The sequence below is a fragment of the Myripristis murdjan genome, chromosome 24 (assembly GCF_902150065.1).
Source record: "Myripristis murdjan chromosome 24, fMyrMur1.1, whole genome shotgun sequence".
In the NCBI taxonomy this organism is placed as follows: domain Eukaryota; kingdom Metazoa; phylum Chordata; class Actinopteri; order Holocentriformes; family Holocentridae; genus Myripristis; species Myripristis murdjan.
The window spans coordinates 30,031,759-30,055,461 of NC_044003.1; the positions used below are offsets into that span (position 1 = coordinate 30,031,759).

The window sequence follows — 23,703 nt, forward strand, 5'->3', positions numbered from 1 at the left end:
AAGGCAGCCACGCTCACGTGTACAACCGCCCCCCGAATACACACACACACACACACACACACACACACAAACTTCTCACCAGGGTGGAATGAGGACAGGGAAGTAAAATGCGGTTCAGCTTTAACACGCATGAAAAGAAAATGAATTGTGAAGAAGAGGAAAAAAAAAAGATTTCTTCCTCATGAGGCGAACGTTCCTTAGGCCTTTTGACGGGATGCGGATGCTGCAGGTCTAACGGTGTCATGGCAGGATGTATAGGAACCTTAAAGTCACAGTAAGATGATGCCGGCGAGGACACAGTGAGTTGGTGTCACACTACCCATCTGCAACATGAGCTATCAAGCGAAATGTTTAATATTGAACGCATTAGCGCTCCACTCCTCCTCTTCCTCCCTTTTGAGTACATATAGCTTTTATGATCTGGTGTCACAGTGATCGCATCCCCCATCCCCCATCCCCCCCCGCCCCCGCCACCGGCCCCCGTTTTTCCTTCAAATCAAAGCCCGTGGCTGTACCTCGAAGTCGTTGGCCTTGTTGTAGTGCATGTTGAGGGCGCGGAAGAGCTCGCAGTCGCGGCTGACGCTCATCTCGTCGGCCCCGGTGACGCCGTCGTTGATGGCCTGCCGGGCGAACTTCTCCATCTGGATGTAGTAGAACTCCCGGAAGTTGCTGAACCACTTGATCAGCTGGGAGGTGATGCAGCGGTTGAACTGGAAGGAGACGGGGGGGGGGACGGGAAGACGGGGATCAGTGTTGCATTGTAAAAAAAAAAAAAAAATCTGTGTTTTCTTCCATACAGATTACACGTTGTGTGCTTATTTTGCTCCAGCACTTGCATGAACCTGTAATTTAACTTTCAGATGAATTTAAGAGTTGCTATTTATGTACCAGGTCTGCACCAAAACCTTTACACTTTAAACCTTTACTTTAAATACATGAAACATGCACAGATGCAGTCATGCTTGCAGGACTGTATCAAAATAAGAGTGCATCATCGTGCCATTGTCTTTATTCTTACAGTGAGGACATCTCATGCAGTTCCTCTAATCTGAAATGAATATATCGTTGGGGTGTGTTTTCTACTTGAATGCTACTGGCCAATGTCACATTTCTAACTCTTCTAGTTTCTAATGTAGAAACACATGTTTCTGTTTACTTCATTTTTTTTTAAACGGTGTATGCTGTATGGGAGTTCTGTGGTATTTAATCAGGAATTAACCCTATAAAGCTATTTGTATCATGTATGATACACGTTATCAAATAACATAATCCGTTTCAGTTTAATCAATACTTGACCAAAATACTGTTGTATACCTTTGAACACTCACCCTGTTCACCCTGGACCATACCATTGGCACTTCAAGTACTGTCATATATGATACAACAGAAAAATCTCATAAAGACATATTTTTTGAAAAAGATTTTTTTTTTTTTTTTTAACATTTTGTTATAGGACTAAATAAAGGGTTCGATTTCAAAAAATTTGAATTTTCTGCCAATCCTTTCATAGTTCAGGCTTTACAGGGTTAAGAGTCATGGAATCTCACTAGTTTCAATGAGCCAATCAATCATAGAGTACGACAGCTTTTTTCCTGATGTTTTTCTATTGAGAGAGACTGAAGTGTATAGTTTGCTATGTATTTTGTGTATTATGGGATATTCAGGCCACATGAAGGGGGTCAGGCAACCCCACTCTATGATATATTTAAACATGGCATCTTGAATTTTCATTCAAGTCCAAGGAAGAGCCAAGGGGCTTGAAACGCTACCACTGCTTTTGGATGCCAAATAATGTTTTCAGCTAAAATGATATTTGCAATACTGAGGAAACAAATATAAAAAAGGAAAATAAGGGATATACACCAATGGGGAAAAAAAAAAACATTAGACATTTTGACTGAAAAGAGCCTACCAATCAAAACAGCAGTTGAAAAAAGTAACAGTATTGGAGGCTATCTTGTGTGAAAGCTATTAAGACATCAGAGTATGAAGGGAAGAGGAGGAGGAGGAGGAGGTGGTGGTGGTGGTGGTGGAGGGGGGGTCAGTGGTTCATGAGTAAGGGAGAGAGCGTGTCGTGTCACATCAGGGAGTTGTAGGCCAGCAACTTAAAAGAGAAGAGGAAGACGGAGAGACGGCGAAAGATAAAAGACGGGAGCACGCGGGAGCACGGCTCTCGGAGCGAGGGAAGATAGAGACATAAAGTAAGACAGCAGGCGGGGGGGTGGAGGAGACAGAGTGAATGTGTGTGTGTGTGGTTCATCTTCTTCCCACTGGGAGCAGACCTCCCCCCCTATCATAACCCTGAGAGTGAAGGAGGTGGAGGCGGGGGGAGCGGCGAGACCGCAAACACATAATTGACCAGAAAAACGATTAAGTCATCATCTGAAGCGCCCTGGCCCGCGGGGGGCTCAAACATGTACTTAACCCCGTTCACCAATTACCCCTGACTCTCCTCCCCTCTGCACTCCTCCCAGGCAGGAAGAAAGGAGAAGAAAAAGGGGAGAAAAAAAAAAAAAAGGAGAGAGAGAGCGAGAGATGATAAGCGCTGCGGAGGAGGCTGGGGCTATCTGATGTGTGCCGCTCGGCTGGATTCAATAGGGGCGAGGTAAACCTATTAAGACCCCCGTCCCATCCCGGCCTCTTTTTCCGCCTGGCTTCAGCAGGGAAAACACACTGTCCAAACATCCACACCGCTAGATAAGGACCTCGGGGGGGGGGGGCTCAGGACTGCCTCCCGGCCCGCTCCCTCTGACTGCCCTGAAAGCATGGCACTCGACACACACACACACAAACACACACCTTTACTTCACCCCTCACATCTCACTTGCTCCCAAAAAAACATCCCGGCCTGCAAAAGCTGCAAGTCCCCCAACTATCGCCCACACCCTCCGCTCCCACACACACACATATGCATCCACACACACACACACACACACACAGACCTTCTCTCCTCCCTCCCCTCTGCTCTTTTTGTGGTGCTGGAAGAATGGGGGCACAAAACGCTACTAAACGCTGAGCGGGCCGCTCGCTGGGGAGGCCGAGCGGTTTTGACATGGAGATTAGGCTCCGGCTATTGTTCGACAACACACACACACACACACACACACACGCGCGCGCGCGCGCGCGCCCTTCACAATCTGGGATGGCACTCGGACTCGCGCGCGGCTCGACACACAAACTTGACAAAAAACGGGGAAGGCAGAGGGAAGGGAGAACAACGGGCGCGCGAGACGGGCGGAAAGGGACGGCCAATCAGGAGGAGGGAAACAGGACCGGGCCAAGGTGGGACGGGGCTAAAGGAGGGGGCGATGCCTTTCTGGAATGATCGGCCAATGACATAATGTAGGAGAGGCGGTGGGGGGGGGTGAAAGAGAGTAAGTCCGCTTGACATTGTTTGGCAGGGGTTTGGGAGGGTGTGTGTATGGGGGGGGGGGGTTCTGTCCTAAAGTGCAGGGTGAGCATAAACGGGGAAACGGGGAGGGATGGGGTGTGAGCAGGGAGGAGGGGAGGCGAGGAGGAGGAGGGGAGGGGAGTGGGTCAGCGCCGTCGGACAATGGCGTTCGGCGGAGTGGGGGGGGGGGCGACGCAGCGGGAGGGGGGGGGGGCAGAGAGTCGGAACGTGAGCAGTCAGCAAGCCGGGGTCGTGACATCGGAGTGTCAAACAAACAAACTACTGACACTTACAAATACAGCAGGCCGGGGCGAGGGGGCTATTCTTAAACACACACAACGCAGCGGACACACTTCACGGCCGGAGCGGGACGGGGCGCAAAAAACACACACTCAAGTTTTTTTCGGAGCCCCGCGCCGACCGACACATATAAATCTTCAGCCTATAGCGACGCCTGTTTGTGCATGTGGCATTAGTCAACTGTGTCTATACAGTCTGTACAGTGTATGTGAAGTGTGTGTGTGTGTGTGTGTGTGTGCCTGTGTATGATTGAGGACTACATACTGAGATTAAAGTCAGTGAAAGAGTTACCATCGCTCATGCAGGAGACCTTTGGTGTCACTGCAGCCAAGTGACTGATAGATTTGTCACTTTGGACAAGGGTCGCTTTATTATGCCGACAGCCGAGTGTGTGTGTGTGTGTGTGTGTGGGGGGGGGGATGTATGAAGGCCCGTATGAAACTGAACTGTAACTCAAACAAAGCACTTCCAATACAATACATGCATTTTATATGTTACATCTTCAGGGAATGTTCACGATGTGGAGCGGCGGTCCCCCTGTGCACAGCCCACATCTCACCTGATTGGTCAAAACCAATTCTGGTTCAGTGCCTTCACGTTCCCATCCATCCATTCATTTTCTATTTCCTTTCTTAAATCTATTTAGTACTAATGCACACTTATGTTCATGATTGTAATTGTATATTGTATATAGGATTGTATATAGGAGTGTATATATATATTCTTTCTATTTTGATTTCTATTTTTATCCATTTTACTTGCACAGTGCTGGAGTTGTCACCATTGCATGTGACAAATAAAAACTTGAACTTGAACTGAATTCCGGGGAAAATAGATAAATAAAAGATGAACAAGATATGTTATGTATATGTTTTCTATATGATGTGATACTGCAGCCGTAAAAGAACGAGCATCTTGGCTGTGAAAATTTCACCCACTGTGAGTGTGATGGAGCTTCAGTGCAGATACACAATATGTGTATGACATTGTCCTAAAATATACGGAAAAAATGTTTTTTTTTTTTTTTTTTTTTTTTGAAGTTTGAAGCCACTTAAGGTGAATTTTAAGGCAAAACCAGAGATGAAGATGTTAAAAATCCCTTTCTAACTTGTGTGCCTCTCCCTCCTTTGTGATCTGTATGGATTCAGTTTGTTATTTGCTGCTGTGATGCTTGAAATTTCCCCACTGTGGGACTAATAAAGGAAAATCTTATCTTATCTTATCTTAGATCATGGTGTTTACCTGGATTCACCTCACTGGTGTACGACATGAAAAGTTTCCCCCAATATTTCACACATTCGGTGTACACATGCACACACACACACAATTAAATGCTATACCCGTCAATGGCAAAGACATGCACTCACACACACTGGTTTTTGGTGTAAGTCCCCCTGCAGATCCAGCAGTCTTGGTTCATTAAGTTGCCAGTGGGGGGATAAACACCCCCTGATAGCAGCTCAGGACAAGAGTCCTCAGTGTGTGGAGGGGAGGTGGGGTGGTGGTGGGGGGTGGTGGGGGGTTCAAAGGAACACATCACTGCAGCTCCTTAATCAGAGCTGGCAGGGGTTAGCCAGCACAGACATGAGATGGCAGTCAGAAAAATGTGTGTGTGTGTGTGTGTGTGTGTGTGTGTGTGTGTGTGTGTGTGGCGTTTGGCTGGCTGAGAGGCAGATGAGAGGGAGACAGCGAGAGCGTGTTTCTCACACTCACAATCAAGAGCCTGTGAAAGGTCAGCGTTTAGTGCTAACAGCGCAAGATATAGAGTGGCATGCACGCGTGCGCACACACACACACACACACACACACACACACACACATTCTCTACAGATGCACAGACCCGTACTTAAGACCAGAATAGGAAATGCTCGACTCTCCAAACTGCGGCTGCTGCCAAAAGTATTCACTCTCTTTGACCGCGTCAGTCTGGAACTTCGTTCCTCGACGAATTAATGAACGCGCAGCTCCAGCTCGGTCTGGTGTTTGTGCGCGCTAATTGTTTTCGGTAAACACGCACGGCCGTGTCTTTTATAACTGATGACGAAGATGAAAAGCCAAAGTCTGTTCTCCGTCCAACACTTTCGCCGTCAACAATGGAGCAGAAAGCACACAGATGACCTCAGAGCGCTAAGCTACATCTAGAACAACCGGAGAGGAGAGCAGAAAAGAGAGAGAAGCTGTCCCGGCCTCTCTCTCTCTCTCTCTCTCTCTCTCTCTCTCTCTCTCTCTTCTCTCTCTCTCCCCCTCTCTCTCTCTCTCTCTCGTAAGCCCCTTCACAGTCATCAGGGCTTTCCAACGTTTCCTGTTTTCGCAGGGGTGAATTGTGGGAGATAATCTCCGGCTGCCTATTGGCTGACTGCACACAAAAAGCGGCCCTGGAAAGCGAGCTTTTGTTACCGCGGCGACTCAAATCCAGCGGCTGGCTTTTCTTTCTCTTGGCCCCGCCGGGGGGGAACACATACCATGCCACACCATCAGCGAAAAAAAAGAAAAGAGAAGGAATGACATATAGAAGAGGGGGAAAACCCTCCCGACCTCCGCCACTCCACAGCACATGACTGGCCCAAATACCGAGGCTCATCACTAAAACACACACAGACACAGGGAGGGGTGCTGCTGCTGTGTGTGTGTGTGTGTGTATTGATGTGATATTTTCATAATTTCACCAGGCTGCATGTAATTAAATGTATACAATCAAAAACACATCAAGGGCACATACCACGTGCACGTGTTTACAAAGGCAGCAACCGCACTAATTGACTGATGGTGCTTCTTTCATCTGGCGTAACTTGTTCATTAATCTGCAGTGATTATTCATAACTTCCTCCGTCCATCAAAACAATATCAGCGCTAATAATGAGCCGTCACACAAGTGCAATATGACACTCCAGGCTGTCGTCGGCAACGCCAACAATGGCATTATCTTGTCATTTAGGGTTCATCCTCCCTAGAAGTCAAAAGTCGCCGTCGTCTTGAAAGGAGTTTAATGAGGTGGCACAACGGCAGCGGCGTCCCCCCCCCGCCGTCGCCGGGGCGGGCGGCTTCCCACGTTTATTAGGTCCTTGACGGCGAAAGACATGATTAGCGGAGACCTGATTGTCTGAGGAGAGCCGCTCGCTAAGAGGCGGCGCGTCTAATTAGTCAGTTAGTCTCATTCCCATACACGCCCCCCCCCAACTTACAGCTCGCCCCCATTGTCTTCCACTGAAAACAAAAACAAAGCCATGTCGTTCATAATCCTCTTAACTATCTTGACCTTGTTTAAGTGTGTGCTGAGGCCGCTCAATTAGGAGCCTCGGGAAGGATGAGGGAGTGAAGCCTTTACCGGACGCCCCTGATGTGTTGCGTCCAATCAGACAGGGGGGGCCTGTCATCGTCATCCAGGTGCCGGCCTCGTTCGCCCCGTCCCTTCTTCTTCCCACCTGACCAATGTGTGTGCTCGGGGCGAGTCATGTGACCCGCGAGGGGTTATGGTTTGGTGGCTATGGCGACCAAGAGGGGGCAGCTGGGAGAAAAGGGGGACCTTTATCTCCTGATTTGAATAAGATGGCCTGGATCTGTCACAGTGTTTACCCCTCCGTATGGTCCGAGAGGGGGGCACACAAAAACAACAACATCACAAACAAACTCCGCCATTGTCTTGCTCTTCTTTTTTTTTTTTTTTTTTTGCGCGGCTTTCCGCTTTGTTTGCTAAATTCCCTTCACTCAACCCCCAACGGAGCGAACACTCATCCTTGCCATGTTCCCTAAAACCGACTCTGTCTTTCTCTTTTTGCCCCCCCCCCCCCTTCCTCCCTCCAATCGCACCATCCTCCCTACACCTGCTCAGATAACCACTCCTCCGTCTCTAGGCTCCATCCTCCTCTCTCTGCCCTCTCCACCCCTCCGTTACTCATGCCGCTCTTTATCTTTGGAATACTCATCGGCTCTCCAGCTCCCTCATGTAAACCCGCTCAACTTCCTCTTCTCTCATCTTTTGCATAAAGCCATAACTTAGTCAGGAAGAGGACCTCATTTCACTTCGCGGACACGCCGTTGTGCGCCGTGTAACTGAAGCTGGCACGCTGCAGTTAGTGAACGCGACTTCCCCTTTTCTAAAGCGGGCCTGTTGACAAAACCAAGAAATACTGTAAAAAAAAAAAAAAAAAAAGTATGTGTGTTATGACCCTTTCTTACAGCTACTACGTTACGCCTCCTTCGAAAAGATTAAGGACATTTGATGAGCAATTACTACATTTTTAAAAAGATGGCCATGTAAAGTTGTAAAGGTAAAGAGAGGGGATGAAGGGCGAGAGCAGGGGGTCAGACTTACCTTGACATCAGAGAAGAACATCTTGAGCATATTAGAGCTTGGGTAGCGGGCGTAGAAGAACATGAGCTTGGCCTTCTTCAAATGATTGGGAGAAAGACCCTCCTGGATCTGAAAAGAGCTGCTGTTAAGGGAAGTTCCAACTTTCTTTAGAGAAACAACTTATGGCAGCCTAACCACAAATGTCATCTGTAAATAAGCTCTCATTTAAATGATTTGTGGAAAAAAAAAATCTTTTTAGGTATGAATGCGAGGCTGCAGGGGGCCAAAGCCGGCGCACCCAAGCAAAGCCATTTGCTTGCAATTAGCATCGTCCCTATCAGGTGTGAGAGCGTCACGGTAAATAAAACGTTGGCCAGCAACTGCAGCTGATGCTTTTACATAAGAAGGCTCATTTCACAGTCAAAGTAAGCAAACGCCTTTCCCTACACCCCCTCACCAACCTCCACCCCCCCCCCCAAAAAAAAAGGAAGAAGAAAAAAGGGAGACATTTGCATATCACAGACAAAGACAGCAGTTAACGCCAGTGACGGGCAAGAAGGCCTAATGGCTTGGCGGCGGCACATGCCAAGCCTGAATACGACAGTCTGATGTTGGCTTCGTATCAGTGGCAAAACAACGTGTAGGAGACAGGCCCAGACGCTGGCCTGAGCGCCACCGCGGAACCTTCTCACACGCGCGCGGGCCATATTCAAATACATGTCAGAGGCGGCGTCTTCCTAATGGATCTCCTGGATGGAGCGGCGGCGAGGATGGAGATGGGTTGGTTGGGGGGCACCTTGAGCGATAGAGCGGCTCCAACCTTCAATTACATCCCCCTCCTCCTCCCTCTGCTCCACCCCTGCCCCCCAGCCTCTCCGCCGCTGCCAAACCCTTGGAGGAGGAAAAGAAGGAGGAGGAGAAGGAGAAAGAGGGGCTCGGAGGCTTTGGACCCAGCCAGCGATGGGGGGGGGGGACTGCAACACATCTGCGCCACCGAGCGGCCCAAGCCATTTCCATGGTGAATTAACGGCCGTATAATGCATCTGATAATATCAATCTGGGGGATAAGACATTGAAAAGGGACCGGGGATCGGGGGGCGGGCTGCATGTTAAAAACCTCAGGCTGTTTCCACAAGGGTTTTCATCAGCCAGGAGCGAGACGGTGTTTTAAATTATACTAAGTTTTCATGAAGACTTGTTTACACCTGACTGGACGAAATACATTGCTCGACATTATTTATGGTGCGCAGGGGGGGCTGTCATCGTTAAAATCAGTCAAGTGTCCAGATGTAGTTGTTGTTACTGCAGAGTGGGAAGAAGGCATCAGCTGCTAGATTGGATTGCCCTTGGCCTCAGGGTTACACAGGGTTCCCATTTAAAAAAAAAAAAAAAGCCGGCAAATGCTGAACCACACCGGGTTGGCTCCTTCAAGACCCCGTCTACTTTGTCTGCTGATTCAGAGAGAGAGAGAGAGAGAGAGAGAAAGAGAGAGAGAGAACTCTGTACGCAGGGAGGGTCTTGTGGGGAAACCCTGGCAGACTGGTGTTACTCTGACAGGCCTGGCCAAAAGAGCAGCACTTCACTCTCCACACCACACCATCTGCTCCAAGTGCAGGGGATACAATGGCTCCTCAGACAGAGAGAGAGAGAGGGAGAGAGAGAGAGAGAGAGAGAGAGAGAGAGAGAGAGAGAGAGAGAGAGAGAGAGAGAGGAGGGGGCTCTTTTTTAAGTAAAGCAAGGTGGGATTTTTTGTTACACTTTGATGAATTTGTTTTCCCTTTCCCCCCGATGAGGACTGGCACCGGCTTCCTCTCCGCTGACATTCAAAACAATCGGCGCTTAAGTTTTACCTCCGCCCTACAGCCGTAAACACAATATCACCTCCCTTCAGTCGATAATTAAGGAGCCTCATATCTCCTGATGAGGCACTTTCATCTCCAATTCACTCACAGCTTGCAAATGTAATTGTGATTGGACTTAGGGGTGGCGCGCGAGGCTATTATTTTGCCATGATGGCGCCCTCACACCAGCTGGCCCACTGTTCGCCTGCCACATCTGACAAGACATCATCATTCTCGCAACACTTCCCCCGAAGCCCAAAGTCATGGGAGGAAAATAGCTGCTCCACTTCCTAATTCCAGGTGTAAGGACAAGAATATTCCGAGTCGGAGCGGAGAACGAATGGGGGAAATGGATGGCGGCCATCTGCTCGGCGACGCCGCCGAGAGCCGGCGAACTTGAACGCACCTCGCAAAATGTCTGACAAGCTGTCGTGCTGTCACTTCTGAGGCTCCGAAATAATAATAAGAAAGCTAGAGAAATATCAAAAATGACTACCACCGGCTACATTTAGCGCTACATCAATAGAGGCAGCTGTGAATGTGGGGAGAGCGCAAATGCTAAATAATCTGTTATTTATAAATGTCATACTAATTATAATGAACAACTTACAAACTTAACTATGTCTGCGAAATGCCACACTTTGTTCCCAAACCCTCAGAATAAAGTTCTCACGGAAATTAATAACAAAAACAGCAACAACTTAAAGCATGTGGGCATGTTGTTCTACCTATTGTACCCATTTAGGGGAGTACATCTGCTAATGCCCTGAATTTATAAACGCTACAATGAAAAGCCACACAGCATCTGGCATATGTGGTTATTGTTTGATTGTTTTCTACTTTCTCTCAGTCTCTGTATGTCTCTCTCTCCCTCTTCTCTTTTCATCCCTCCATCGGGAGCCTGCAGAAGCAAAGGATTATGGATCTCTGGAAAGCGTTCACCCTTGGGTCAGAAGACAAGACAAGGCGAGGTAATGAAAGATAAACAGCTCGCTGCAAACACCTGTTAACGTCCGCTTCAAAGAAAAGACAGGGAGGAGGGGGGGTGGGGGGGGCGGAGGGGGGTGGGGGCGCGGGGAGGGAAAACAAAAAAAGAAGTATTTGGCTGCCAAGCAACAGCCGAAGGGCCCCCCGGGCTGTTGACAGATCTTTATGAAATGAAAAAAAAAAAAAAAAGAGAGAGAAAAGAAACGACAATGATTGTTGGCTTTTTACAACGGCGTTAGGTGATAAGAGGAACACAGGAGAAAACACAAGCAATCATAAATATACATCTTTACCGAGTCCTCGGGCGAACCTTTACTGACACGCAAACACACACACACACACACACACACACACACACTGAGCCCCAAGCCCTCAGGTACTCAGATAATCATAACAAACCCAGCCACACATCAACACAAACACAGCATCAGAGGCGTCAAATCCTCATATTCACATCGCTAATTATTATTGGTGGGGCGACCGCAACAGGTGAACAAAAGCTGTCGGACTAGCTTCCTTAGCATGTAACGCATGTAACCAACTGTGATCAAGTGAAGACACACTCGTCCTACGAGAGCCGTGTCACACAAATCAAACTTTCATAAGCATTAGGGGAGTGTTGAATACTTGGGGGCTAAGGAAGTATAGGGGAAACAGAGGAGGGACTAAATGTATCCGTTTAAGCTATTAGCCCTGAGTCCCCAGGGGACTCAATTTGAGCCTCCCATAGGGGATAGCCTCTTTATCCTCAGGGCATGATTGGGGCACACTGAGGTTAAACTATAAGGGATGCTATATAACACCATTGTGTGCCAAGTTTCTGGATCCTATCTCTCTCCTTTCTCTTTCAGACCATTTTTATAAAAGGAATTGGGGCAGTGAATGTCGTGGGGATCTAATCTTCGTGAGTAAGTGATATGTGACAAGAGTGCTTTTAAAGCACTTAGGATTGAAGATGGAAGAAAAGGTTGCACAGCGCTGGGAGAAGGAAGAGGTATGAGTATAAAAATAAATACAACAATGCAGTACAATGGAGGAGAGAGCAACGGCAGTGGGAGGAATAGTGATTCATCAACAATTTCTCAGTTTCTTAGGGTAGATTTACACAGGCTCAAAAGATTTGATTTTTTAACTCTTTATGCTCCAGACGGAATATTATTGCATTTGTCTCTACAGGAGGTAACCACCTGGAATGTGATGTTCCCTGCTCACACGGAGCACGAGATCTGACCGAGATCTAAAAAGGTCACCAAATCAGATCCACTGCTCCTGATTAAACACACTCACTCACTCCTCTGCCCCACTTGCTCTCCCTGTTTCTCTTTTGCTTATCTCATTTTTTTTGTCACCCCCTGCCCCCCACCCACCAGCATGTGTTAAAGGATACATTGCTGCCTGAGTAGGGTGAGATGTCGGCCATGTCCTGGAGGTCGCCGCACTCAGACTTAATGAGGGACAGGGAGAGTCCCTCCGCCGTGCTGCCAGGGTGGGCTGGTGAACAAGAACGATGGTGGTGTCCCAGGTGGTGACCGGACGCCATCTTGGTTCTCAGGCTGGTCGTCTCCCGGGACAGGTCCATGGAGTCAGGGGAGGAGCGCTCCTTGCCTGGGTAGCCACCTGTGGGAGCACCCAAAGGACTCTGGAAAGGGTAACCCATGAGAGGCAAGGGGAACGGGTGTCTGAAGGATGGGGGGCTGAAGCCCATGGAAGCAGAGAGGGAGGAGGGGTGGAGAGAGGGGTGGTGGTGTCCGCCATGGGTGCCAACAGCTGAAGACTGGTGGTGATGCTCGCTGGGGGTCTTCCTCACCACTAGGGGCAGCGCCTCGGTTTGGTCATTGGCGGCGCCTGGCATTCCTGGCATGCCAGCAAAGGAGTCTAGCGGGTTGGGAATGATGACATCACCAAAACACTGCAGCCTCTGGTTGGCAGTGTGGAAGTTGGGGTGTTCTCCATTGGCGGCGGCGGCGGCGAACCTTTCAGGGGGTATAGGGAGTGGGGGGAAGGCCTGCTGGGGCGTGGGGCGTGGAGGCTTGGCAAACACCTTGACCACTGTGTCCACCACCTGGGTCATGGCTGAGTTGAGCTCCTGCTTCAGCGTCTCCGCTAGCTGTTTACCCTCTGCATGCATGGAGGAGCCAGGGCCTCCTTGGCCTTTCGCCCGGTTCAGACCTTCTCTCCCGGGCTTGTCTCCCTCAGCCAGCAGGGCCTGCTCCTGAAGCAACGCCCGCGCCCGGTCCAGGAAGTGGCCTGGATCCAAGTCGGACATTTCATTGTCAGAACGCATGTCGTCTCCGCCCCTGTCGTCACCGCCTGTGTCGGACCTGGCCGGACTGTCCTCGGACATGTTGCCTAGGTCATTGTGGAGGTCATTGTGCTCTGAGTCGTCGGTCGAGTCATAGATCTGAAAGAACTTCTCCTGCAACTGGCGGAGCTGCTTCTGCATGTCCTCCAGCTGCAGCTTCAGTTGCCTCCGCTCTTCCTGCTTCTGCTCCTTCCTCTGGCACACCAGCTGGGTGAAGCTTTGCTGCTGCTGCTGGGGCAGACGCTGCTTACGTTTGTTCTCCCGGCTGCTACTGCTGCTGCTGCACACCTCGCCTCCCCGTGGGCTGCTGGGGGCCTGCTGCTGGGACTGCGGAGGTGGGCAGTCCAGCTCCATCTCCCGCTCCCCGTCCATCTCACGATCGCGCTCCCCGGAGTGACGGGAAGCAGCAGGTACCACCACACTGGGTGAGTGGCTCATACCACGGATAATGTTTTCTACGCGGGCCCGCTTGGCCCGAAGATGTTCGTCATTGAGGCGCTCCATGTCAAAGGCGCCAAGGCCAGGAGGACGGCCAAACGGTGAGAGGCACTCCTGGGGGCTGCTGTCCTGGGAGGAATTACTGCAGACATCCTCCTGGGGAGCCTCTGAACCCGCACTGGAGAGCCCTGAGCTGGGGAAGCCCCCATCCCCTCGTTCCCCCCTTTCCACTCTGTCTCCTCTCTCTGCTCCTCCTCCATTTTTAGCCATGTTATTTTTGAGGAGCTGGGAAATGATGGTAGCGCCTGGGAAGGGCATCATGGTGTCCTCATACGAATTGGCCCTCTTCAAAAGCTTTCGGAGAACATTGGACTTGGACTCACTATCGCTGGCCGATACCACTCCGGGCCCACCATGTGGCTGCACCACAGAGCACTCCATGGAGTCGGTGTCTGATCCGTGGTGGGAGTGAGAGCTCAGAGAGTTCATGGCACCGAAAATGGCTGCTTTGGCGCGGGTGATATTATCAGTGGTTGCTGTTGCTGCTGCTGCGGAAGCGGTTGTGCTGCCCACGGTCCTCTTGACACCAATGTCCACACGTCTTCGCTTGGTCTGTCTGCTCAGGAGGGAGTCGCTGTCATGGTCCGGCATCACGGGCTGCTGCTATTGGGCCATATCCCACAGAGCCAATCCTCCAGGATCAAAGCTTCTGAGCACCTGAGGGCAAAAATAACACACAGATTCATGACTCAACAAAGTGAAAGATATTTTCAGAATCTAAGTCATTCACTGAGAAACAGGACATAGCCATAAGAGGAATACATTGCCTTTATCTGAGTAAACCACTTCAATTTCAATTAACTAGGACACTAAACGTAGAGAAGTGCTTGATATTTTCTGATGGACGGATAAACAATTAAAAACCACCTCCCTTCAGAGAATTACAGTGTCCAACATTGCACTGATGTACCAAAGCCATGATTTTTTTTTTCTCAAGACAGCGGGTAATCCCTCATAATGTGTTTCTGCAAGGGACATCCATGATTACATTTAGGCAGTGAGGACCAATGAAAGTGGGGGACTGGGAAGGGAACAGGAATGATGGGGTCAGAATTAGGCCTTGGCTCAGCATTCCAGGGCAAAGTCCTACATTTTATCCTGTCCCCTGTTACACGCCGCGCGACACTGAACCAGTTCCCACGGAACACAAAGCTGCATAAAATTATGATAATTACTTAAGTACTTGTCCTCATTTCCATGTTTGTGTGGTGTGAGCCAAAATGGGAGCTATTAACTTGCAAAATAAAATAAAAAGAAATAATGTTGGATTAAGGTTATCTTCAAACTGCGGTGTAAACAAGAAGGAATGCACAGTGTCATTAGGGCCGAATCAGCTAAATCAGATTCAGCAAGTGAGCACGACTTTGGTCAATTCAACAATATATTTCAAACCATCTTTATACATTGTGTAATTCCAAAATTCACATACTGTTTCCAATATGAATGTCATAGCTTCAGTGATGGGAAGAGTGACACATAAAAGAAACACAATTAAATGGGCCTATTGATTTTGGTGCCAGCGTGAGCTCACTTCTGCGTTTTTTTGCTTGTCTTTTCATCTGGCAGGGGCAGTTAATTCTGCTCAAATGAATAGGTCACAAGGGTCAGCTCTAGCAAGGAGCAACCTAAAGCACTCTTACAAAAACCCTAATGCCCCTCTGAAAGCGAAACGTTTTGTCACTACCCTGCCTGCGTCAATAACGCTATGTAAGCAGAGCTTGCGGTGTCTTAGGCAGTGGCATATCAGTTATATCTACTCCATAATGTGTGATAATTATGAAGAAATAATTTTAATCAGTGCAATAACAATTAATTCATGGTACTAATCTTTACTAAAAAAAATTCTACAATTAGTAAATGTATTAATTTGAGACTCTTTTTATACCAGCATAAATGAGGCAATAGTTGAGACATGGTGCAACGAACTAGAATTTTCTCCTTACACTTTTAAACAAAACACTGAGCCTTGTTACGTGTAACAGTGGAACGATCCACACTGATAAAACAAAATTAATGGGCAAACACAGAATCCTTTCCTGGCCTTAATAATTTTTACCGGTGTCTGTAAAGATACTCAAATGTTATACTGATTCAAGCCTATTTAAAGAAATTCTGAAATGTCTTTGTAAAAAGTTAGTTTTAACAGGATATTTTATAAAAAAAATATCAAATGACTAAATATGTTGCACACTTAATTTTGAAACTGAAATTACATCCGATGGCAAAATACATTTGAGGACCTTCACTTGTTATTGAAGGGGGGTAAAGTGGGAAAAATGGAACCCTGTGTGTAACGTAAAAGCCTTATTTCTGACCGACAAGCCAACAGTGAGCTGATTGTTTTGCTCGTTCTAAGTAAAAGGCAATTTATTGTCTTCATGTTATCACTGCCAGGGAAATCATTTCACTGAAAAACAGAAAGACATCATTCTGATCAACGCACACACACACATACACACATGTATACAAGTGTGTATACACACACTCACACGCGCACACACACACATACACACACACACACACACACACACACATTGCAACTTTGCAATGGCATTGTTTGGAGTTGAGCGGTGATGCATCATACAAGTGACATGCACTGGCAGGTATAACAGACTTCACTGAAATGTAAACTACAAATGTTTTCAAAATTGCCAGGATAAAAAAAAAATGTATACAGCAAGATTTGTTGGGGAGAAAAGTTAGGCCACATGTTTTTCCTTTTGAAAAATCTATAAAGTCCTCCACAACTTACACCAACCTTATTCTAAAATAAAACCCTTTGACAAATGGCTTTGGCCCAAGTCTGGACATCCATCTCCAACGGTTCAGACAAGAGATGATATATCTCCAAGAAGAAAACCTTGACTTGAGCGCCTCAGGACCTAAACAATGGGCTGGAAATAGTCCCCAGCACCTGTCTTTTCCGACGGCGCACCTGTCTCCCATTGCCCATGCGCACTGTCTCTGCTGGAGGACCTTTCAACAATTTCAAGGAAATATGAGCGCAGATGAACAATGAGCTATAGCTCCACTCTAAACCTTTCAATAAAGACGCTCTTTTTTCTCTCCTTCCCCAGGATGTTTAACACAGTGTGAGCCTTTTAAACCTCTGGCACCGGTAACCAACAAGAAGAGGGGGAGAAAGAGAGGGAGAGAAAGCGACAAATGTGACAGAAGAGAAGTTCATATGAAACTACAGGCCTGTTTCAATAATTTTGTGGCTAATTCATGAGAGGCTCTGGGAGCTGATGAGAGCAGCAACGTTTCCCCTGGACGTGACAGAGTGAGACGCTTTCCCCTCGGCGCGCTTGGGACAGTTACACAGCCTCAGACACCAATATGACAAAAACAGGGGAAAACAGTTGGCGTGCTGTTAATAGACAGCAGGCAACGCTTTAGCCCAAATATCACAGTAAATCAAATGTGTTTGCGCAGAAGCCATATTATCACGAAACAGTGGAGAAATCCTGCACTGCGTTGACATAAATTTAGCGTGAATATAATGTGTGATATTAAAATAAAATCCCACATTTGAGCCAACGGGACAAAACAAATACGAGGCAATGAGCAAATCCGCGGCTGACAGCTAAACCTAGAGTTTCCATCTAAAATCAGTAATGTCTCCAGTTGCAAAATACAACAAAAACAAAAGCCCGAATAAACCAAACGAGCAAGAAAACACCCACATATTTGCTTTCCCCAAAACTTACTTCGCGAAGTTGCAAATCAACTTGATCTCCGCTTTGATGAGGAAGGTTGGGCTACCGTCCGCAAATCATCCTCACAAAAAAATACGAGCCGCTCACGCAACTCTAGCACACAGCGAGATGAGGGAAGCGATTCCCAAGCAAATAACGCCGTAAAGGGTTTGATTAGCCGTTATTCATCGGGAAAAAATCTCCTGTTCGTGCTTCTTTTTCGGGGGGATTTGTTTATTTTTTCCGCCCACCGAGCCCAGGCGACGCAGAACAAGAACAAGAGAGGGAGGTATCTGAGGACAAGGTTACTTACCCTTTAGATGAAGAGGGGGAAAACCTGAACTCCTACGGCAAAAAAAAAGAGAGAATACGGAGAGCACGGTGGATTGCTGGATGCTGGAATATAATAATTTCTCAGAGAAGGAAGAGCAGGAATAAGTGAGTGACGAGCGTGAAAGGAACAAAATTGGGGGAAAAAAAATATAGAAGATATAAAAGAGCTCTTGCGCGTCGGTCTCTCCCTCTATCCTCTGCTGTGACCAAGAGAGAGAGAGAGTGAGAAAGAGAGAGAGAGCGAGCGAGCGTGTGTGTATGTGTGTGTGTGCGTCTCCGAGGCGCACTGGATGCAGAGCCTGGATGCTGGAGCGCTCCTCCGCCACTAAGATTCACTTTAAGACGCGGCTGAAGGAAACAGGAAGACGTGCGCGTCATGAGCGGCGTGATGTAACTGTCGCAACCTACCAATAAGAAGCGTCGGTCCGGGCCGGAGAACAGCGCACTGAACTTGACCAGGGAATGGGACTTGAACATGCAAAAAAGAAAAAGAGAGAAAGGGGGGAAAAAGGAAATACCACTCTTACTTATCCCTTTCTTCCCAAATCACCGACCGCGCGAGTAAGAAACGTTCTGCATTTTGATATCACATTTGCCTCTGCACAAAACATATACATCTTAACAGCTCAGACAGTCTTCAATCTTATTAAAACAAGTAATGTTTTTTTTTCGCCAATAAAGAGAAACAGGTTAATTCTGCTGATTTCCAACATACTGTTTTAAGATTTTTTTTTTTTTTTTTTTTTTAATGAAGTGTCAATATTTTGAGAATAACGAGGGTGATTCTATTTGGTTATCACAGAAAATGACACTTTCAGAAAATTCTCGAGGCAAGTTGATTTACATTGGCAGATGTTGAAATGATTTCACCCTGTCGCACATTTATTCAGCTGTTTTCAAGAGAAACATACTAAAAATAAATGACTTGTTAAGATGGAGAAGCTCTCTGAACTGTGAATAGCCACTTTCTACATATTTTTCGGTTACTTCATAACCTCCTTTGAAGTTATTTGAGTTGTAGCAAATTTATGATTCATCAGGATATTTTACAATCCAAAACACTTTCCCCCAGAGATTGTGTTAATGCATGTATCATTCATTTAGAATGTTAATGAGTTTTTATTAAAACGCACTGATGTTTTTCTTTTTTTCCAACCGCAGTTATTTTTGACCCTTTTACCAACTTTGTTATTTGATCCCTCGCCAAGTCTAAATAAAGATGCAGAGCGCATTGTCATTTTAAACAGGAATATATATATATTTTTCTTTTTTAATTAGATTTTATTTGCGAAGATTAATAGTGCACATTTAGGTTGCACATTGTGGACATGCAGTTGTGGGTCTCTTGGGTATGTTGGAGGTTCAAAGTGGCATGTAGAGGCTATATTTTGCGCCGCAGAGTTTCCCATGGGTTACAGCACGGTTGGTTACGAACAACCAACAGGCACTAGAGAGGTTTGCAAGCATGCTTTGGAATTCAAATGATTTCAGTGTGTATGTGAGGGGAGGTAAACATGTCTGTGAGAGCTTGTGAAATGCTGTTTTAAGAGTCAGATATTATCATGAAATGTTTCTTATCTGGATGCCACGATTATATCCCCGTGCGTTCAAATTGCACTTGTAATTGAAACGATTATTAAATGTGTTCCCATGTAAAATTGCCAGCAAATAAACATATGGTAATTCACCTACTGGGTGTATTTGCAGAAAGAAAGAGCTGCATGAATTATTCGATTTTCCTTCCCTTGAAACTCCCTCACCTGTAACACTGAACCCTGCGGACACTGACATCTGATCCTTTTCACAGAAAAGCCTGTTTGACGCTTCTGATTTATGAAACGATTACGGCTGCTTGCTTTTCATCCTCCCGCATTTGAACAAATCAGGTGCTTAAAAAACCTGTCCCATCGATTTTGCTCCCTCCAATTCTTTCAGCTTGCTACCCTTTATTGCAGTTTGTTTATTGATATTAAGTCATTATCGATCTCTTGTCGTGTCATTGGGATGAATCATTACTGGGGAGAATTATTGTTCATTGACCCTTACCGTTTTTATGGATAATACAGGTCACATTCATCTATATTTTGACTCATGCTGCCTGCATATATGGAGTGGGGATGAGGAGAAAGATTAAGCTTCGGATTATAGGCACTGGCGGCAGAAAGTCCTTTAAAATCAATATCCTAATAAATGATAATATAACAGGCGTTATTGGTTCTCATTATATTTATTATTATTATTACTAATAGAGGCAGTATTCTTATTGAAATTATTATCAACTATTAATTATCAAAAGTTCCTGTTGCAGGTTGGTGCAGACAGTTATACTGGGAAACTTTTTCATAACCATGGCCATGCCTTTTTCGAAAAAAAAAATATATATGAAAAAAATCAGATAGGAATCATTTTTAGAACATAAAATCTCCTTTTTTATCTTTTGCGCAAACAGGATCCCAAAGTACTTAACGAGAAATCTTATTTTCCAAATGCCCCTCTGTCAGGTGCCAAAAAGGAAAAGGCGAGTCTCTTTTCCATGTCGCAAGCAAGTGTTTTTAGGACGAATAAATTGCAACGAAGTCAGCAAAGTTTAGTGTCTGGAGTGTCTTTTCCAAAGCAGGTGTCCCGGCCCCCTGCTCCCCAAACTGGCCTGTAGTTGATTTGGCCTCTGCTCCCCAGGGTGCCGTCGGTGAGCACACAGGCTGGAAAAACAGGCCGGGACATTAAAGAAAGCCGTGTTTGGAAAAGGAAGACTCGGATGAGGTGTAGAGGAAACGTGTTGCTTAACACCGGCACCTCTTATCGCGGCCCATTCCAGGTGGATCAACCCATGTATTTATTTCAAACTCACTTTGCCCCCCTTTTTTGGGTCGAGTGCGACACATCAGCACCTTGATGCCCAACAGTGATAATGCGCTCTGGCAAAGCGCACTGATGGCTGAATTTATTGACATATTTATTGGACTTGGAGTAGGTATATAGGCCCAAACGCAGGAGGAGGGAGGAAATGAAAACAATATTTCTCCCAGAGGTATTATACGGGTAAATTTATATCAGATTCTGGCCGCAATTAAGTGATAGTAAGTGCGCACAGGCGGCGATGGTATGCCAGAGTGGAGAAAAGCCAGTGGCCTATTTTTCCTCTGCACTAATTTGGACCAACAACGGGCCAGCTGTCTTAAGAGACACATCATAAACTAAGCACCAATTATTAGTATTACTATTATTACTATTATCATCATGATCATTATTATAATTGTTATTTAACAATTATTTTAGCGTTCAAAAAAAACAACGAATCCTCTGTAACTCGACATTTTCGGAGGGGAATGAAAGCAACAAAAGCAAAAGAAAATACCATGCAACAGCTTGGTGACAACTCAGCCATAACCAAACGGAGTTTTAATGAATTTAAGTTACATGCATGATTATGAAAGGAATGAATTATATTTGGTGAGAAGAACCAATCTCTTCAGCAGTAGCGGTTTAAAAAAAAAAAAAAGAGGGAGGGGGGCCTTAATCAGATAATGACTTGATGAGCTCCTACGACAGCTCCATGCCTTTTCACAGACAGTTTTTAGCGAAATAAGAGAGAGAGAGAGAGAGAGAGAGAGAGAGAGAGAGAGAGAGAGAGAGAGAGAGAGAGAGAGCTATTTGTGAAAACACAAGCAGAGAGAGCTGGTATAGCACTAAAAGCTGTTTTGTTCCGGAAAGGTCTCCGGGTCCCTGAATAAAAAGCTTTAGGAGAGAGGAGAGGAGAGGAGCGGAGAGGAGAGGAGATTTGTCCAGATGTAAAAGTGAGTAGGCGTCTGACACAGGGCCTCGTGTCCAGATGAGGATGATCTACAAGACACATATAGGCCTGTTCCAGTTGTTTTGATCAAGGCAGATCCCATTTTGAGCAAAGGAGCTTGTATTGCGAAATAAGAACTATGTATAAGGTCACAATGCCTTTCTAAAATAGCACCAATTTACCTCGATATTATCAGTGATGATATTTCTTGGCTGCCAGTGGCACAATAGCTGGCACAGCGTGGCCCCCTATGACCCACATCCCTCTTTCTGGGCGACATGGGTGGAACAAGTAGTGGTGATTATGGCGATGGTGGCGTGCGTGCGTGTATGTGTGTGTGTGTGTTTGTGTGTGTGTGTGAATGTGTGTGGGTGAGAAATAGAGAGAGAGAGAGAGAGAGAGAGAGAGAGAGAGAGAAGTTCATACTAATGCTCATTCTCTCTCATACACACACGAACACACAAACAGGTGTACAGAAACTGATAAAATATAATATACAACACGCATGTTATTATAATGCATATTATACCCTGTTTCCAATATTTTGGGGGGAAAAAACATTTTGCTCTAACATTAAAAAAGCCCTCGTGTCTGGCTGTGTGGAAATAATAGGCAATTAAAAGAATGTTGTTCAGCGAGGCTGACAGGAATATGGCTGCAGTCAAACTCTCATTAAAACTGCAGATATTCTATAAACATAATTAATCCTTGAAAAGACGATTTTGCTTTTCTTTCTTTTTCTCTTGCTGGAAAAAAAAAACGAGCCGTGATTTTTTTTTTCTTCACAAATTTGAATCTAGAAACAACACTGGAAACAGAATGATACAAATTAGTGAGGAAAACTGCTCAGTGCCTATCACAGGAGCTGAAGTCAATCTAGGGCGCGCGCAGGCACGCACACACACACACATACACACACGTACGCGGAGCAGACGCGCGCGCACGCACAGCGCCTTGGAGGTGCTTGGGCAGATAGACATGCTGGGAAATCGCCTGGAACTGTATTAAGCCTGACGTCCTTAAAACAAACAATGGCACCATGAAATAAGGGCTTATGCGCTCAAAGTCAAAGAGCCCCCTCAGCAACTCTCCCTCTGTTTATCTCTCCCCCTCTCTCTCTGTCTGACACACACACACACACACACACACACACACATCTTGTTGGTTACACGCGCAAGCTAGCATGGGAGGGGGGACTCTAGCCTAGCTTTGCTCCTATGAACTCTCACCTGTCAACATGGAGCAGAGGACTTTACTTGGTAAACACGAAAGGACTTTAGCTAGTAACTGTTTACTTCTGGAGGGGTTGGTGACTTACCGTATTTTACTTTTTTCCCCCCACCACAGACCGCGGTCACCGCTGTGCCTCTGCCTGCATTAGTGCTTAAATGGTTTTAAATGTACGCGCGTGGCAAAGTCCATTTAAAACTGTGGTCATTTAACGACACTTCTCTTAGCTGCTAAATACACTGCTCCTGAAGCTGACTTGTGACCTTTATGTTATGATGTGGTGTTCAGCGGTGATTTCGGCACGCACCTGATTCAACAAACTCCCTTTCTCTCAATAAAAAAATTCAACTTTTAGCATAAGTTTGGCTCGCTACCGCCCCACCACGGCGGCTCACTAAATGTGCGGGAGTCACAGGTGAACCGGTCATAATTGTTTAAATAAAATATAAACATGTGCTGCTAGGTGCATTAGATTAATGCCGAAACCAAGAATGGCCCCTAAATTTACATATAATTCTTAAATTGTTTGCTGAGGTGCATATGTATTTTTGGAAAAACACGGTTATAACAAATAATGAAGATTTTTAAAAGGAGTTTGGTGTCATTTTCTCTCGCGTGCATCGGAGTTAAATCTATTCCAAATCAGGTTGCAGGGCATGCTACAGGTGCTCCACACGGACTAATCTTCCCCCCCCTCAGTCATCAACCTCCAGACCCCTGCTACTGTACTCACAGTTTAAAAAAGAATAACGGGTTGTAGTAGATAAGCGGCGGTCTGTTTTCGCTCCTCTGATCGCCGGTAATTATATTTGTTGGCGTGGAGGTAAGTGGTGCTCCCCGGGGGGCGTATTGTACTCGACTCTCTCCATAAAACCAAATTACAAGGAAAGGAGAAGATATCTTACAATAACAGAGGCGAGTCGTAAAATCAAAGAGGAGCTAAATTAAATCTGAAAGAAAAAAAAAAAAACATGGAAAATACATTAGAGATAGGATGGGTGTGTCGAGGGGGGACTTCAAATATAACGCAGGTTAATGAGTT

At 46.3% G+C, this 23,703-nt stretch overlaps 1 protein-coding gene across 2 annotated transcripts in view; it reads right to left on the reverse strand.

Moving 5' to 3' along the window:
• LOC115356187 (prospero homeobox protein 1) overlaps window positions 1–23,465 on the reverse strand; it is a 43,101-nt gene extending 19,636 nt beyond the window's left edge. The window contains exons 1-4 of one of the 2 annotated variants that reach the window (XM_030047251.1): window positions 23,395–23,465; window positions 12,198–14,267; window positions 8,004–8,111; window positions 516–710 (exon numbers count right to left, since the gene is read on the reverse strand). In XM_030047251.1, the coding sequence (XP_029903111.1) occupies window positions 516–710; window positions 8,004–8,111; window positions 12,198–14,201 (2,307 nt within the window). In that variant the 5' untranslated portion in view covers window positions 14,202–14,267; window positions 23,395–23,465. Of the gene's footprint in view, window positions 1–515; window positions 711–8,003; window positions 8,112–12,197; window positions 14,268–17,621; window positions 18,282–23,394 lie in introns of those variants that run through there. The other variant, XM_030047250.1, reaches the window with a different exon arrangement.
• Window positions 23,466–23,703: the final 238 nt, after the last annotated feature.